General features: G+C 65.3%; 1 protein-coding gene and 1 long non-coding RNA gene across 6 annotated transcripts in view; one reads left to right on the top strand and one right to left on the bottom strand.

Annotated features, from left to right (window-relative positions):
* The window catches only part of RGS12 (regulator of G protein signaling 12), a 115,466-nt gene that overhangs the window by 97,643 nt on the left and 1,729 nt on the right, over positions 1-16,094 (top strand). For 3 of the 5 annotated variants that reach the window (XM_070791890.1, XM_070791891.1, XM_070791889.1), the window contains exons 10-17: positions 1,440-1,516; positions 3,161-3,355; positions 3,604-3,677; positions 4,079-4,205; positions 6,229-6,325; positions 7,888-7,958; positions 8,270-8,423; positions 10,084-10,515. In XM_070791890.1, the coding sequence (XP_070647991.1) occupies positions 1,440-1,516; positions 3,161-3,355; positions 3,604-3,677; positions 4,079-4,205; positions 6,229-6,325; positions 7,888-7,958; positions 8,270-8,423; positions 10,084-10,515 (1,227 nt within the window). Of the gene's footprint in view, positions 1-1,439; positions 1,517-3,160; positions 3,356-3,603; positions 3,678-4,078; positions 4,206-6,228; positions 6,326-7,887; positions 7,959-8,269; positions 8,424-10,083; positions 10,516-16,094 lie in introns of those variants that run through there. The other 2 variants (XM_070791893.1, XM_070791892.1) reach the window with 1 other exon arrangement.
* On the bottom strand, positions 11,718-14,431 carry LOC139183696 (uncharacterized). The gene is made up of 2 exons (XR_011567315.1): positions 12,353-14,431; positions 11,718-11,975 (listed from the first exon to the last, which is right to left on the bottom strand). It is a non-coding gene; the product is annotated as an uncharacterized lncRNA (long non-coding RNA).

Raw genomic sequence — 16,094 nt, 5'->3', positions numbered from 1 at the left:
TCAACCCCCATCTTGCCTGAGCGGTCACATGCTCTTTGTAGAAAGTTTGGAGGACACAACCAGGAGAAAAGGAAACACAGGTGTCTGCTCTTGCTTTTCTGCCGTGTGCTGGGGTCCATGAGCCTTTGTCATTTTTTAAAGAAAATGTGACACCATAGCTGGGTTATCAGGCATTTTTCCCAAAGTTGTCATTGTATTATTGCAATTCTTAAAGGTCAGCAGTCTAGAGCTTTTCCCCCATGCTTCTTTGTCCTGTGTGGCTGAAAGAGAGGGTGAGGGGGGCGGGGCCGTTGCTGGGAGGAGGTGGTGGGGTGGGGGCGCAAGGCAGGGAAGGACGGGGCCGCTTCTTCCCCACAGACTGCCACGAGCGGGGTTATTTTCCAGCAAGTAACCTGGAGGCTTCAGGCCTGGTCCCCAGGTTTAAACTGGAAGCCCGTCAGGGGCTCAGACAGGGAGCAGCTGAGCACAGGGTGGAGGCGGCCTCCCCACAGCCAGGCCCGCGCTGTGCCGGGCGGTGGGTAGTGTGCGCTCATCTCCTTGGAGCAGCCCGCGAAGCAGGCCTGCACCCCTTTACAGAGGGCTGGGGGGGCTGTGTGCCTGGTGGGGCCCTCAGGCTCCAGGCCAGCCGGGGCCGCTGGGACAGCAGTCTACCACAAGGAAGGGCAGACGACTGGGGGATGGGGCCGCTGTGGCCAGTGGGGCCAGGGCCCCCCGAGGACCCGAGATGGGGCCAGGCCTGCCTCTCTAGGGCTGTGACCCCAGGCAGGACCCCAGGAGGCCAGGGCCCCCACACCCCGATCTTCAGAGAGCCACCGGGAAGGGCGCTAAACCCTGAGTCCAGGGCCCTCCCCAGGAGTTCTGACTCGGTCGCCTGGCCATCTTTGCTTTAGGAAGGTGGTCGATGGACCCTGGGGGCCTCTGTCTAATCGGGCCCCTGCTCAGCCCCAGGGCCCTGCACAGAGTCCTGATCCGGGAATCGGCGCTGTGCTCTGGAAGGGCCTTTTCTGCGACACAGTGGTCGCAACTTTCAGACCAGAATTAGCTGCGTTAGTGACATCAGACAGTGCGATCACCGCTGGTTCAGGACTTCCCGGGAGCTGGCGGTGGAGTTGCAGTGACCCGCTTCGTGTTAAGCCATGTGCAGAGATAACAGTGGCGGATGAGTGAGGGGCCACGAGGCCTTGCGCTCGCTTGTGTGTTGACTGTGAGGAGGGCAGGGGCAGGGGGTGGGGGGGCGCACGGCTGCAGACAGAGCAGAGCGCAGGCCTGGGTCGGGCTCCTGGCTCCGCTGGGTGCCAGGCTTCTGTCCTCCGAGTACGTCTGTCCAGCCTGAACCACTGGGGGTGTGGGGGCCTGGCCATGCTCGGGGGGTGGTTGCGTTAAGTGAGGAGGCGTGAGGCTGGTGCAGTCGCGTGTCCTGAGTGCCCGTGTCCCCGCAGACGCCCTGCACGCCAATGGAGGCCTGGGCCGCCGGGAGTCACAGGGCTCTGTGTCCTCAGCCGGGAGCCTGGACCTGGTGAGTGCCCGCAGAGCCCCGCCCTTGTCCACGGGGCTTCCCGGAGGAGCGGGGATGGGTGGGAGGGCTGCGCAGAGCACTGAGAGTATCTCGGGCTTTATTTCCCGGCCTCTGTCCTCGCGGGCACGCGTCCCTGGACGCCCACGGGAGCAGCAGGCGCTCGTCTTTGTCTAGGCATCTGCACGCCCGCAGGGCCGTGAGCTCCGATGCCCGCGGCCACGCCCGTGCACGGGGGTGGTGCCCAACCTGCCCAGCCCCGCGCCCCTCACTCTGCTGAGCCGCCCACTGGGCCCCCACTTCCAGTGACGTGGAGGAGGCGTCAGCGGACTGGCTGGCTTCTTAGCTGCTGTCTGATGCCAGCTTTGGAAAACCCTGTTGTCAGCAGCCTGGTCTCTTGAAATGGTCAGGCAGCGGTTAGTGTAGGACGCGTTCTTCTCCAGCTGAGGCAGTACCAGGTAGAGTTGTCAGGTGGACCGTGCACCCGCGGCCCAGCGGCTTCAAAGGGCGTGTATATCACACATGCATCTGCGAAGAGCACTCTGGGGCCGTTTTCTATCCGCCTGCCACCTACAGACTAGTTTTCTGAAGTCACATTTGGGTGAAAGGGATTTTCTGACCCCAGGAGGAAAGTGTGTTACGAACCTGAGGAGCAGGGTAGGTTAGACCTTAGGAGGATGTATGTGGGGAGCGCCTTCCAGCAGGCGGGGCTCCTGTGGCTCAGGGACCCGGAGGAGCATCGTGGAGGGAGCTGGGGTCTGCCCGGGCAGCTGGGCTGCTGGGTGGCTCCTGTCCTGCCCTGGGACCCGGCTCTGAGTGCACCTGGGCTGGCCTCCTCTGCACCACACAGACACCGCCGCACTGCTCTGCCCCGGCCCCTTCCCCTGGCAGACAGGGCTCCCCGCTGTGGGGCCTGGGCTGCGGGCCCTGCAGGCTGCAGCCCCCCAGCCTTCCCCCCAAAGGAAGGGCCTGGGGCTCCTGTTACCCCACGCCGCCTCCCCCCACCTGCTCCTCTGACCTCGGACGTGTGCTGCCGGCCCTGAGCCTTGGCCAGGCTGCCCACCTGCCCTGCTCTCCGTCAGCCTGCTCCTCCCAGAAAGGCCTCCAATCCTGGGAGGTCAGGCAGAAAGAGCCAGAAAAGCGACCAGAAGCAGCAGAGGTTGGGCTGCAGGCCCTCAGCGCTGATCCAGCCCGCCTCGTGTCCGCGGCCCCCAGACTGAGTGGCGGCAGGCAGCGCAGCTCGTGGTCCCCAAGAGGCCCCACGGGGCTCCAGAGGTGACTCCATGCGCTTCTGGGTCAGGGAGGCCACGACCGGACCCCCAGAAACCACAGTGGAAAGACCCGTCCTGTTCTGAGCAGGAGAGCTGTGTGGTTAGCTGCCAGCCTAACCCTTGTGAGAGTTAGACCCATAGGATGGAGGGTGGGCCTGTCCGGACGGCGCCCGAGGTTCAGAGAGGTGCTGGCTCCCTCCCGTGTCGGCTGGAGGCCCTGCAACGCAGCGTGCACTTATCAGAACAGGTCGTGTGCTTGTGTGCTGGAGCTGCGTGTGCACGGGGGCACCTTGCTGCCCCCCCGCATGTGCAAGCAGTGCCAGCCCTGCCCAAGCAGCCCCACCCTGTGCCCACCCCCATGTCTCCCTGCCCCCAGCCAGAGGCCTGCAGGACCCTCGCGCCCGAGCGGGACAAGCCGGCCAAGCACTGCAGCATCCAGCTGCCCGACGGAACGGCCTGCGTGGTGCTGGTCAGGGCCGGGCTCTCCATCAAGGACGTGCTGGCTGGGCTGTGCGAGCGGCACGGCATCAACGGGGCTGCCGTGGACCTCTTCCTGGCGGGCGGGGACAAGGTGCGGCTGTAGGGACCTCGGGCCTTTCTCTGGGGGGGTGCCTGTCCCGTGGGGATCCTGCCGATGGGGGGGCCGGCCCGCCCGCGTCTGTCCCCCTCACCTCTGCCGGAGGCCCGGCGGGAGCCAGCCCGGCTGTGAGCTCCCTTGGCAGGCAGCCTTCTCCGGGCTCCGCAGCGGCACTGTGATCCCAGTGGCCGCGTGCCCGGCCCCCGCTGACGGCCCTCTCTGTCCCTTCTGTGTGCTCGAAGCCTCTGGTGCTGCATCAGGACAGTAGCATCTTGGAGTCCAGGGACCTGCGCCTAGAAAAACGCACTTTATTTCGGTAAGAAAAATACAGCTGCCGATTCCATAAGGTTTCCAGAGCCACAGGGCCATTTCTAACGACTTGTTCTGCTGGCCTCCGCTCTATTGCGACGGGAGGGCTGACACCCCCACTGTGAGCTTGGAAGGGGCAGGAGCTCCCGGGGCCAGAGGGTCACGCTCCCTGCCAGCGACCACCGTCGGGCTGCACCCAGTGTAGGGCCGTCCTGTGGGGTGGCCGCTCCTTACCGGCTGTGACCACCCTGGCGGCCCCCAGGCCCTGGAGAAGCCCCCACAGGCTCTCCCTGTGGAACCCCGGCCGCCCTGGTGACGGTGACTCGCTGTGCTCTCGAGGGACAGCGTCTGTGCGAGGGTTGCACGTGCGTGTGGCAGAGCCATGCTTGTTTCTCCCCCTCTGCCCAGGCTGGATCTGGTGCCGATTAACCGATCGGTGGGACTCAAGGCCAAGCCCAGCAAGCCCGTCACAGAAGTGCTGCGTCCCGTGGCGGCCAAGTACGGCCTGCGGCTGAATGAGCTGGTGGCCCGGCTGGTGAGTAACCAGGCTGACCCGGGACACAGGGCCCTCTGTGCTCCGAGCTGCCCACGGGCTCCTGCCTGCCGGGGTGCAGTTTGCCCCGAGTCGTCCACAGAGTGAGCGGCGGCGTCGCAAGGGGCAGGCGAGGAGCGGCTGGCAGCGCCCGGAGCCCTGGGAGGCCGTCACCCCCGCCTGCCTGCTTCTCACCCTGCAGTGGACACGCTCGCTGTTCCTGCCTCCGTCGTGCCCTCTGGATTTGGGTTGAGATTTGGGGGTTTTGGCCCAAGGAGGCCAAGAAAAGCAACAAAGGGAAACCCTGCAGCGTCCCGCCGTTTGCACACCTGACCAGACGTCGGTCCATCAACACCAGCCCCTCACGCACCCGCTAACTGCCCAGCTGCCCACATGCTGAGGGTCTGATGGCGCTCTGGCATTTCCCAGCCGGCCATCGGGTTACTTGGTGAATGGGTTAAGGAGAGACAGAGCAGAGCCCCACCCTGTCGCCAGACGGCGTCTGGGGAGACTTGGGCCAGCAGGCTCGGACCTGTCCCCTCACGCACCACATGTTTGCTTTGAGATGTGACTTGGGACCCACTGGGGGCTTTCCCGTGGCTCAGCGGTAAAGAATGCGCCTGCAGCGTAGGAGCCACAGGAGACACGGTCCCTGGGTGGGGAAGATCCCCTGGAGGAGGAAATGGCAACCCACTCCAGTATTCTTGCCTAGAGAATCCCATGCACAGAGGAACCTGGCGGGCTACAGTCCATGGGGTCACGAAGAGTCAGACACGTTGAAGTGACTGAGCATGCACTTATGGCCCATTGGCCTGTGTTCTCCTTTGTTTACAAAATATACTGTATCAGAACTACAATTGTAAGTATTTTTAGGATTTTTATTTTCTCTGAGATGAGCTCCAGAATTGTTCAGAAATTTTGAATTGAGCCAGAGGACCAGTCCCGAGGAGAACCCAGGGCTCCCCCCGGCCCAGCTTGGGACGGTGGGGGAGGGGATGGGGGGAGCGCTGCCCCAGAATCTGGAGTCTAGCATATGCCCGATGGAGAGGGGCATGGCCTGGATGCCACGTGGCCTCCCTGCCCTCCCTTGGCTGGGATCCTAAGCCATGGCTAACGCTTTGTGCCTGTAGACCTATCTGTAAAGTGGGGGAGTCAGGGCAGCTTGCTCATGGGGTTGCTGTGGGGATTCCGTCCCAGGGGGCTGGCTGGCGGGCAGGGCTCCTTCCCTGCTGGGGCCTGAGCCAGAAGGGCAGTCCAGCCACTCCAGGGGCGAGACTGGGGGAACTGGGGAGGGTAGAACATGAGGCTATGGCTGTCCTGGGACCCTCTCGCAGACCCTCCTGGGCGAGCCGTGGGCCACTGACGCCAGGAGGTCGTAAGCCACCTGGACCTGCTAGCCTTGTGCGCTCCCCCCTTGGCTGGAGCTCTGGCTGGGTGTCGGGTCACTAGGAGTTCAAGAGCCACACTGCACGTTCAGATTGTTTTTTGACAGAAGCTGCGGGACTCGAACAGCAAAATAGTCTCCCAGGGGAGAAGGGCAGGACCCTGGGCCTCAGACCTGCCTGCTCCCTGCTGTCAGGGAAGGGCGCGAAGCCCTACACGCACTTCCTGGCACGCTGAGGACCAGCGAGGCGGGCTCGGAGTTGCCCCCTCCAGGCTGAGAGAGGTCCTGAGACTTCGGCCAGCTTGACTTGGGGACGCAGGTGTTAGTGGTACCACCGTGTGACCTCCACCCCCGAGTCTTCAACCCGACTCGGTGTAGCCCGCAGCTGGCTCCAGGTGGTAGCCCAGTTCACGCGGGTTCCTCAGGGTGCCTGTGCTCGGGCAGGCCTGCCAGCGCTTGGGATCCGTGTCATTCCACGTTAGGAGTCTGCGGCCAGCCCTGCTGAGGTGGCAGGACCTGGGGTCAGCTGGCCTATATGACTCCATCAAGCCTGGGGTGGTCTTGCTGGCAGATGGACCACACGTGGTTGTTCCGGAGAGCTCCAGCCTGCGTGGCTGCTCATTACACCATCTCTGCCTCTAGAGTGGAGAGAAGGAGCCCCTGGACCTTGGGGCCCCCATCTCAAGTCTGGACGGACAGCGGGTCATCTTGGAGGAGAAGGACCCCTCCCGAGGGAAAGGTGAGTGGAGAGATGCTGTGTCCCGGGCTCTGCTGTCCGGTCTCAGCGTGACACTGCAGAAGGCTGCTCACGGCTTTAGGGTCTCCCAGGGCTCGGCAGCTCCCCACCGTGGCCAAGTTCAAGCCTGAAGGGCATCTGACTGTGGGCAGGAGCGCTGGGGCCTCGCCGAGCATGTCTCCTCTGCTGGGAGAAGGGTGACAAGCCCTGCCGAGACCCCGGGGCATCCCAGCGCGCCCTGGCATGTGCTCTGCTCCTGGGGGGCCCCCATCCTCTGCAGGAGGGCCCAGGACCCCAGGGTGTTGCTGCTGCTCCGAGCCCAGCGGTGGCTGAGGTGGGGCCTGGTTGGAGACTGGGCGGTGACGGAGGGCCTGTGCACAGGGCGGCAGTGGTTCACTGAGCTCTCCCCACGCTCGCTGCCTTGGCCTTGGCCGTGCAGCCTCTCAGGGAGAGCGATCCCCGCGGCAGTGCAACTGCCGGGGCTCCGTCAGGTCACCTGGCCTCGCCTTGGGTCTCAGGGACCAGCACTCCCCAGAGCGCTCAGCCCCTCCCAGGCGGAGGGTAGCGGGGCCGTGTCTCCTGCAGGGAGTCCCTGGAGTCCACTGAACAGGGCGAGTGGAGGGCCGGGCCAGGAGCTGCCCCATCCCTTTCCCAGGCTGACTCAGCTCTGAAGTGGGGCGCCGGTCACTCGTCTGTGTCCGGTGACCTGCGCTGTGGTGGCCTCTCTGCCCTCGGGGCTCCAGCGCAGCCCCTCGTCCCCCTCTGGGCCCATCTGGGTTGTGAGAGTGCAGTGCGCTCTCCCCCTGGCAGGTGGCTGGTCTGGGGGGCGAGCGGCCTGAGCAGGGTGCGGGTGCTCAGCGCCCCCTCCAGGGTCTGATGCAGCCAGCGGCTGGTCTGGGGGCGAGCGGCCTGAGCAGGGTGCGGGTGCTCAGCGCCCCCTCCAGGGTCTGATGCAGCCAGCGGCTGGTCTGGGGGCAAGCGGCCTGAGCAGGGTGTGGGTGCTCAGCGCCCCCTCCAGGGTCTGATGCGGTTGGACCCCCTGGCCCATGTGCACAGGTGAGCCTGAAGGTGCAGCCGCAGGCAGGTGTGTGCCGGGTGCGGAATGCTGCTCACAGATGGGATGGCAGGACTGTGCCGGCCCATCCTGGGCCAGAGCAGTGGCCATGCACCGTGAGGGCTGGGGGCCAGCCTGCGGCCCTGACTTGGGGCAGTGGCCGTGGTTGAAAATACATAATGAATGTGAGAGCCTCCTACTTTCTAAAGGCACTCGTGCCAAACAGTCCCCAGGAGGCCCTTTCTGTCACTGCAGAGCCCAGGGAGCATGGTCACCCTCACCCCGCCCTGTCCAGATGCGGCCAGTCCAGGGCGCTGGTCCTTTGGCCCTTGGCCCTTGGCCCTGTGCGGGCACCTCGGCCTGAACGTGATGGAGATAAGGGACCTCTCGTACCTTGGCTTCTGTGCAGCTTTGCTCTCAAAGATGTATAAACGTCATTGTATTGATGTGGAGGTGGGTTTGAGGTTCACTGCGGTATAAAGTCTATCTCAACTGTGTTCGGTGTCCACAGATAAACAGAGAAGTGCGCCGGTCAGACAAAGCACAGCTGTAAACACCAGCTCCAGGAATCACTCGGCTACGGTAATTTCTCCTCGCCCCGCACCTGCAATGCTTGGGGGCGGTGGCCCCCGCGGCCCTCTGCTCCAGTCGGGCCTGCGCCCCGGGGTGGGGGATTCTTCTAGGGCCCCTTTGTGGTGCCCGCTCCCACTGGACTGGGAATCGCTGGGTGGGTGTGTGTGCCTCACACGCAGTCTTTATTGCAATTGACTTCTGCAACTCATGTAAAGTCCAAATCCGTGCAGTCTGTGTTTCCAAGTCCCCTGTTATATAACTGAGGAACGTGCTGTCGTGTCTGCAACGTGAGTGGAACTTTGACTTTCCTTCTGACACAGGGAGAGGAGAGAACGCTAGGCAAGTCTAATTCTATTAAAATTAAAGGAGAAAATGGGAAGAATGCTAGGGAGCCCCGGCTTTCAAAGAGAGAAGAATCTATTGCAAAGATTGGGAAAAAAAAATATCAGAAAATTAATTTGGACGAAGCAGAGGGTACGTGTACTTTTTAAAACTTGCACGTTTTTCGTGAATGCGTAGGACCCCTAGAACCTTCTCTGGGTTATGCCACTGGGGTGACTGTGACCCCTGAAGGGTGACCCCTGAGAAGTCACCCGTGTGGGTCTGCACGTGTCGGTGTGACCTTACTAAAGCCCCAGTTTTCAGACCGAAGGCCGGGCCCTTCGGGAGTTAGGGAGCCCCCGCCTGGGGCTGCAACAGGTGGTCTCTGTGTCCCCCTCACAGCGCTGTCCTGCTCAGAGTCCCTGGAGGGCGGGGGCGGGGGGTGGGGGGTGGGGGGTGGGGAGCCTCGCGGGGCAGGGCGGGTCCTATCAGGGGGCGGGCCCTCGCGGGGGTGGGGGGGGTGAGGGTGGGGGGGCGGGTCCTGTCAGGGGCGGATCCCGTCAAGGGGCGGATCCCGTCAAGGGGCGGGCCTTTGTCAGGGGGCGGGTCCTTCAGGGGGCGGGCCCTCGCTGGGGGGCGGGCCTTTGATAGGGGGCGGGTCCTGTCAGGGGGCAGGCCTTTGCCAAGGGGGCGGGTCCTCGCGGGGGCGGGTCCCAGGTGAGGCGGAGCCCGGGCTGCGCTGACCGCCCTGGTCAGAGGCCGGGAGGAGACGCTGTGTGTCAGGCCGTGGGGCCGGCCGCCCGCGCTGTCCCCGGACCGCAGGACGAAGGAGGGCAGCGCGTGAGAGACAGGGAGGCGGGAAGCTTTCCCTCCAGAAGCCTGTAACACAAGAGAAACGCTAGGAGCAGCCCCGCTCTGAGCTGCCCTGTGACGGCTGAACCCGGCAGTGCTTCCGCTCGGCTGGCTCGTCGCAGCGCCTGCGCTGCCCGGCCGCGCCTGCGCCGAAGCGCCCGCCTTCTGCGCACCCTCAGGTGTGAGGTTTCAGGCTCCTTGTTGGTCAGAAGCTAAGACTGTAACCTTAGTTAGCTAAGCTAACCCCAAGAAGGCTCAGTGTAGAAACCATCTACCTGGGACGGTGGACTTGAGTTACAGTTGAGAACCCACCCTGGTAAGAACAGGCTTCCCAGGCGCATCTAGCCGTAAAAAGCCCACCGGCAGTGCAGGAGACACAAGAGACGCGGCTCAATCCCTGGGTGGGGACGGTCTGGAGGAACGCATGGCACCCCACTCCAGTATTCTTTCCTGGAGAATCCCATGGACGGGAGCCTGGGGGGCTACAGTCCATGGGGTCACCAAGAGTCGGACTCGACTGAGCTACTAAGACTTCCACTTTCAAGAACAGGAAAAGTTCTGGGGGGCATCCAGGAAGGTAGAGTACCCGGCCGGGGGTGCCAGGGCTGCAGGAGGGGGTCGAGGGCCGGGCATTGCTCGCAGGCCCAGGTGGTGCCCGAGGAAGCCCGCACACAGGTTCACCAGCCCGGACACCCGGGCTCCTGGCTTTGTCAGGCTGTGGCGTCTGGTCAGCGGCCTCCCTCCTGCTCAGAAGGGAACCAGGTGGCTGCTGCCCCGGCACCCAGAGCTAGTCCAGGGAGGACCAGAGCCGTGCCCGTGGCCTGCAGCCTCACGGGCTCTGGGTGGAGGCTAGAGGGTGGGGAGGCCCCAGGGCAGCGGGACAGAACTTTCTAGACGCGCGCTTGCATTGGGCCAGAGGGGACCCGCTCTAAAACCTGGTCAATGTGGGATTTCTTCCCAGAGTTTTTTGAGCTCATTTCCAAAGCTCAGAGCAGCAGAGCAGACGACCAGCGCGGGCTGCTGAGGAAGGAGGACCTCGTGCTGCCCGAGTTCCTGCGTCTGCCCCCCAGCCCCCCAGGGCTCGCCCCCTCCCCTTCAGCCGCTGCCAAGGCCTTCGACCCGAGACCTGTGCCGGGTCACGGCGAGGAGCGGGCACCCCTGCCCCGAGAAAGCCCGGCCAGCAGCCCCGGCTCCGGCGACAGCCTGCCCCTTGGGGCGCCCGGGACCCCCAGCCCGCCAGCGCAGGAAGTGGAGGTCGGCAGCGTCCAGACCGAGGAGGGCGAGCACGTGGCCGACCTGACGCTCACGGGGGAGGGGGACATCAGCAGCCCCAACAGCACGTTCCTGCCGCCGCCCCCCGCCCCGCGGGACGCGGCCGCACCTCCGAGACCAGGTACCTCCGGGCGCGCCGCCCCTGCTCCCCTTTGACTGCCCTCCTCCCGCTGGCCCCGCGCCGGCCGCCCGGCGCTGGCGTTGTCCACACAGTTTCCAATTAAAACGAGAGAGCGGTGGGAAGTGAACCCCCGCCCGGAGTCTCTCGAGGGAGGGTCCAGGGTGCTTCCTCCTCGGTGACCCTGCTTGTCCTGGCTGCCCCGCCCTCTCTGAGAGGACGCAGCGCCGCTGAGGTCGGAGAGTGGCCAGGATGGTGGGAGGGGCGGCGGGCACCGAGGAGGCCTCCTGTGGGGGCGCTCACCCCCACCGGGCCGCGGCGCGGGCCCCTGTGCCTCTCCCCAGTCCAGGGCAGTGATGCCGCCAAGCAAGGCCCTGGGGATTTCTGAAAAATGTGTGTTATTTTTACAATCGGAATCTCTAGCACTTTCAGCATTTTAATCTCAAGATTGAAAAAAAAAAAAGAGTATGTGTCTTGAGCAAGTGGGAGAAGCCCTGTGTGGCTTAGAGCCCAAGGCCCATGGTGAGCCCCCAGGTCTGGCCGCGGGGGCCTGCTCCCCCTCTGCACATTGGTCAGAGCACGTGGGGGCCCACGGGCCTGGGGTTCCCTGACCCGGGAGGTCAGCATGGTTCCTCCAAACGAAAGTGTGAATGTGTCACGTGAGCCGGTCCCGAGACGCATGAATGTTGGCTGGGGGAGCGAGGCCCCCGGCCTCCTGGAGAAGGGGCTCAGGGGGCACACCGCTCCGCCTGGATAGGGCCACGCCCGCGGGGCGGCTCCTCGAGCCCCAGGATGCGCAGACCCTCGCTGTGGGCTGCTCCGCAGCCGGGAAGGCCCCTTTTGCCTGAGTCCTGCCTGGGATGGGTCCTCCAGGACCCGCAGCCACATCTCTGGGGACCCCGGGCTGTGGTGGTCTGGCTTGGTGTGCGGGGTGGCTCTGGAGGACTGGCTGTGTGAGCAGGTTCCCCGCGGAGACCAAGCCGGGCCTCCTCCTCGCATGTGGCCTGCTCTGCGACCCCGTCTCCCCTTCCCATCCCCTGCACACGTGTGCAGCTGCATCTGTGCTGAGTCTGTGCTCCTCCAGGAGAAATAAACTCTACGTCTGACCATCAGACTGCTTGAAAACTCTTTCCTCCTTCATTTGAAAACCTATTTTCTCTTTAGAAAACGATAGATGTATTTTAATCCATGGCAAACACTGCACATTTCCATGTAATTCATTGTTTAATATACTGGCTTTTGAAAATAGACCACTCTAGATACACTTGGGCGCCTCAGGTGTGTCTGCAGACAGAGCTGCATGAGGGCAGGATGGCGGGGGGTGGGAAGTGCTGGACGGGCAGACACAACACACGGGGGGCATGGCTCGCCCCTCCCTGAGCCTGGGGGTTAGGGATCGGATGGCTGAAGGTGGGGGTGCCGGCACTGCTGGGTGAGGCGGCAAGATCCTTCCACCTGGTCACCTGTGAGCCAGAGCGCAGGTGTGCTGGCTGCCTGTGGTCCAGCCACGTCCTCCCCGGCTCCACACTCTGCTTGGGCATTGAGCCCACGCGGTTTACCCAGTGGGGCCTCTGTCTTCTGCTTCTCGCTCCGGAGCCCGGGCAGGGTGACGGGTGGGTCCCTGCATCTCCCAGCACATTACCGGGGCCATGTGAGTCCCATCCCCACCCCTACCCCTGTGCACTGGTGGGTAGGAACCCAGGTCATGCCAGTGCCGGCAGCTGCTTCTGACCACCGTGGCCACCCCCACTGCCCCCCAATCCCCAGCGAGGTGGGAGCCCTGGATGTTTGCCTCCTTGGGTATCCTGGGGGGTGCTCCTCCCATGAGCCTCGAGCTCACCTTGGTGACTCAGAACAGCACCGGGGGTTCCCCAGCCAGTGGGGCACTGCGGGCACCCTTAAGCCAGTGTGCTTATTCTTGGGGTCCACCGGCAGGTTTCATGCAGAGTGCGTCCCCAGTTCTAGGTGCTGTGAGCTGTTTCCTAGACGGTGGCCACCGAGACCCTTCTGTCCAGAGTGAGAGAGACAGCATGGCCATGCTGCCAGGTCGTGAGATGTGGAGCCGTGGGCTGCCAGCTCTGTGCCACCCTGAGGAGAAGGTCCCGTCAGGGTGGGCCTCGGTCCCCAGTGCCCACGTTCAGAGGCCTGTCAGAGCCCGAGGGCTGGAGGCCTTTGGACGGACACATGCCCACGCAGGGCACAGCCTTCCCGCATGGCCTGCCGTGGATTTGGTCCTGTTAACCTGTTTGGTATCCAGCAAAACCCTGGGCGGTGATGGGCACGTCCTGCCCCAGGGAGCACCGGCTGGGTGTGGGTGTGAGTCCTTGGCCCCGATGGAGCCAGTGTCAGGTCCAAGGACAGCGTCTAGGGCTCTACAGAGGGCTCAGGGCTCACTCAGCCAGGGGGCTGAGACGCCCCTGTCCACGTGGATGGGTGTGGCAAAGGCGTGGGAGTCACCCCGAAGGGCCCTATGTTCCTAGGGAAAGAGCAAGGTGTTCAAGGCCGAGGAGAGGAGCCGTAGCAGCGCGGACGGTGGTGGTGGGCCCCGGCCCAGCACCCCGTTGCCCCCAGGTGTCGGGCGGGGTGGGTCCTGGCCTTGCCCCCGGCTGAGCGCTCAGCGGGGTGTCAACCTGGGTGCAGGCTTGGCCCTGTGGGACCTGCAATCAGGCGCTGGGCTGAGAGAAGTGTGTCCTTCCGCCCCCGCCCCCCAGCCAGGCGCTGGGCAGGCTTCCCCCTCCTGTTGCCCAGCCGAGCTGGGCGGTGGGGCCTGGGTCAGGGTCCTGGTTGAGTCTCTCCCTTACCCTCCCTGAGGAGCCCTCGCCACCATCCTGGCCCCACTGGGGGCTCAGCCCAAGGAGCACTGGACGGGGCGGAAGCCCTCCATCCTGGGGGTGTGTACCACCGCCCCGCCCCTCCCCCCCACCCCAGGCATGTCCAGACCCCAGAGCGGGAGGGACCCGCAGTCACTTCTCCGCGGATCCAGGAAGTGCTGCCACGCAGCCCACCCGCCAGGGGTCGCTGTGGCCTAGTAACTCGGCTTCCATGGAAACCAGAGGCCTGTCTCAAAGGCCACGCCCTCCACTGGGTAGTGCAGGCGGCCAGACCGCATCCCCTCGGGGTGGCCCCGAGTCCCAGGAGCCCCTCTGCCCCTGTCCGCCCGCCCCCCAGCCAGGCCTTGGCATGTCTCACCTGCTAAGGCCAGGTAAGGTGGGAGCCCCGGGCTAGGGACACCTGGGGAGGCCCGCCTGGCTCCGCAGTGGGCCGTGGCCTGTGCCCAGGGCGTCAGGGCCTCCTGGGGCAGCTGTGCCGGTCTCCGCAGCCCGGACCCCAGCCCCGTGCGCCTGCTCCAGGCGCCTCCCCGCCCCTGTCCCTCCTTTGCACTTTGTCCATCAGCCATCTCCTCCCCAGCAGGAGCTTGGCCCTTCCATCTGGGCGGCAGAGGGGCACCCCCACTGCTCACTCCTACCTTCCTGGGCCGACGGTGGCTGGTGGACTTTCTCGGGGACACGTGGGCTCTCGAGGGTCCCGGGAGGGCAGCCCTCAGCCAGGGCTCTCTTCAGAACCCTCTTTCCAGCACAGCACCCCGGCCTTGCCCTGGCCAGGATGGACCTGAGTGGACCTCCCTCAAGATGTCCCGGGCTCCCGCCTCCATCTGGCCGGCTCCACGGCCTCCCCGGGGCTGACCGAGCTGGCCCAACACCCGTCCCCAGGCCCTGGCATGGGTGAGGATGACTCCGGCCTCCTGGCTGCTGGCCCTGGGTCTCTGCTGCGTGTCCATCCCCCTTGCGTCCCCTTCTCCGTGTCTCCCCCGAGTGCCCCGCAGGTGGTCCACGCCACCCGACCTCTGGGTGTCTCCCAGTGGGACCCACGGGCTGCTGGTGGCTGGTAGTACGACCCCCGCCACCTCCGCCGGGGCAGCCCTGCCCACACCCCCGCCCCCAGGTCTGCCCGCCTGGGTTCCATGTGACCCCCCCCAACCCAGCCTGTGCTGCCATGGGCTGGAGTCTTGGCATCCAATAGGTGCTCAACAGAGATCTGCTGAGTGAGGGGCTTCGAGCCGGCACCCACCCCCATCGCAGACTGGGGGCTGAGGTTGGGGGAGCCGCAGGTGAACCAGGGCTTCTGCTGGGCTGTCCCCTGACTTGCCCTTGGGGGCCCAGGCAGCCTCCACGAAGGGCGCCGAGTGGGATGGGGTTCCCAGGGCCGGTGGGGGCCTCGCGAGGGCCCAGCAGGTCTGGAGGCTGAGGCCAGACTGTGACCCTGGGGGTGGCCAAGGGGTCAGGCCACACCAGGGCTGTTGGGAGCCCTGCCGGCCCCCCAAAGGAGCGTCCTTCTCCTGATGTGGAGCCTTGAGGGCCAGGGCAGACCCGCCACTGGCCGGGGGCTGCCGGAGGGTCCTGGGAGGGGCTTTTGGGTCCCAGCTGCCGTGAGGGCTCCAGCATGGTGCCCCCAGGGAGGGGTTGGCTGTGCCGGTCAGAGTCACAGAATCCGGTCAGCCGAGGGGCCGGGCCTGTGATCCCCAGGGCAGCTTCAGAGGTGGGCAGTGAGGTTCCAGCTCCGGCCCCACGTGCAGGGTCTGGGGGACGTGGGACAGAGGACTGGGGCCAGCTAGTGCCAGGAGCGAGCGTCGTGTACAGGGCAGCCTGGCTCCTTTGGAAGTGGTCGCCCTCGAACTCTGGGGGATAGGGGGGTCCTCTGTGCTCCACCGCCTGCCAGGAGGGTCATGGGGAGGCTGGGAGAGCAGTTGCCACGGGCAGGCCCTGGCACAGAGGCCGTGACGCCTGCCCTCCCACCGCTTGGGCTGGGCCCCGGACACTGAGTCACAGGCCTGGGGCTGCCGCTGCCTCAGAGGAGCAAGTCCAGGCGGCGGAAGGAGCCTGGACCGCAGCCACCTTCCTGAGAAACGCCCATCCCGAGCCCGCAAGCTACCTGGGCGCCAGAGGGCCCGCGGCTGGGGCCACACCGCTCGCCAGGCTCTGTCCTGGAGGGTCTGAGCAGGGCTGGACAGGAGCGGGCCGTGCCCCGCGGTGTGTGTGGGCCCACGGGCCTCTTAACGCTCCAGACAGGTGCCCCAAATTGGGGCCAGCAACTGAGGAGCACAGCCCTGCCCCTCCCCACCGCCCCAGATCCAAAGGCAGACCAGCCCAACCGCATGGCTTCCTGGCCCTGGGGGCCGACTGGCAAGCCCGGGACAGGCCCAAGCGGAATGTCTGTTGAATGACTGAAGGACTGATTGTCTGGGAGGAGCTTCTAGTCCCGGCTGCTCTGCGTGGACCCTGGGAGCCCTGGACAGGCCCCTTTGCTCGCAAATGTCTCCGCTTTCCACCCCGACCTTGTCACACTGCCCGGGTGGGACGTGTGTGGCCGGGCAGCTCCCCTGTGAGGCGTGAGGCTGACCCGCTGTGGGGGCCCCCCCTGCCACCTCCCCCACAGGCTGGGAGGGGTGGTCAGGGGAGCCGGACCCCATGTTTCTGGGCTGGAGCCCCCTCCTCCAGCCTGTCCACTGGGGGCCGGGCCGAGGCGCCTTCCCCGCACCCCAGACATCGGCGGGTCCTTGGCTCAGACTCACCGAGACCACCCCA

This window comes from Bos indicus, chromosome 6, assembly GCF_029378745.1.
Source record: "Bos indicus isolate NIAB-ARS_2022 breed Sahiwal x Tharparkar chromosome 6, NIAB-ARS_B.indTharparkar_mat_pri_1.0, whole genome shotgun sequence".
Lineage (NCBI taxonomy): Eukaryota > Metazoa > Chordata > Mammalia > Artiodactyla > Bovidae > Bos > Bos indicus.
The sequence above is the reverse complement of the archived record's forward strand: the minus strand, read 5'-3'. Positions and strand labels throughout refer to the sequence as shown.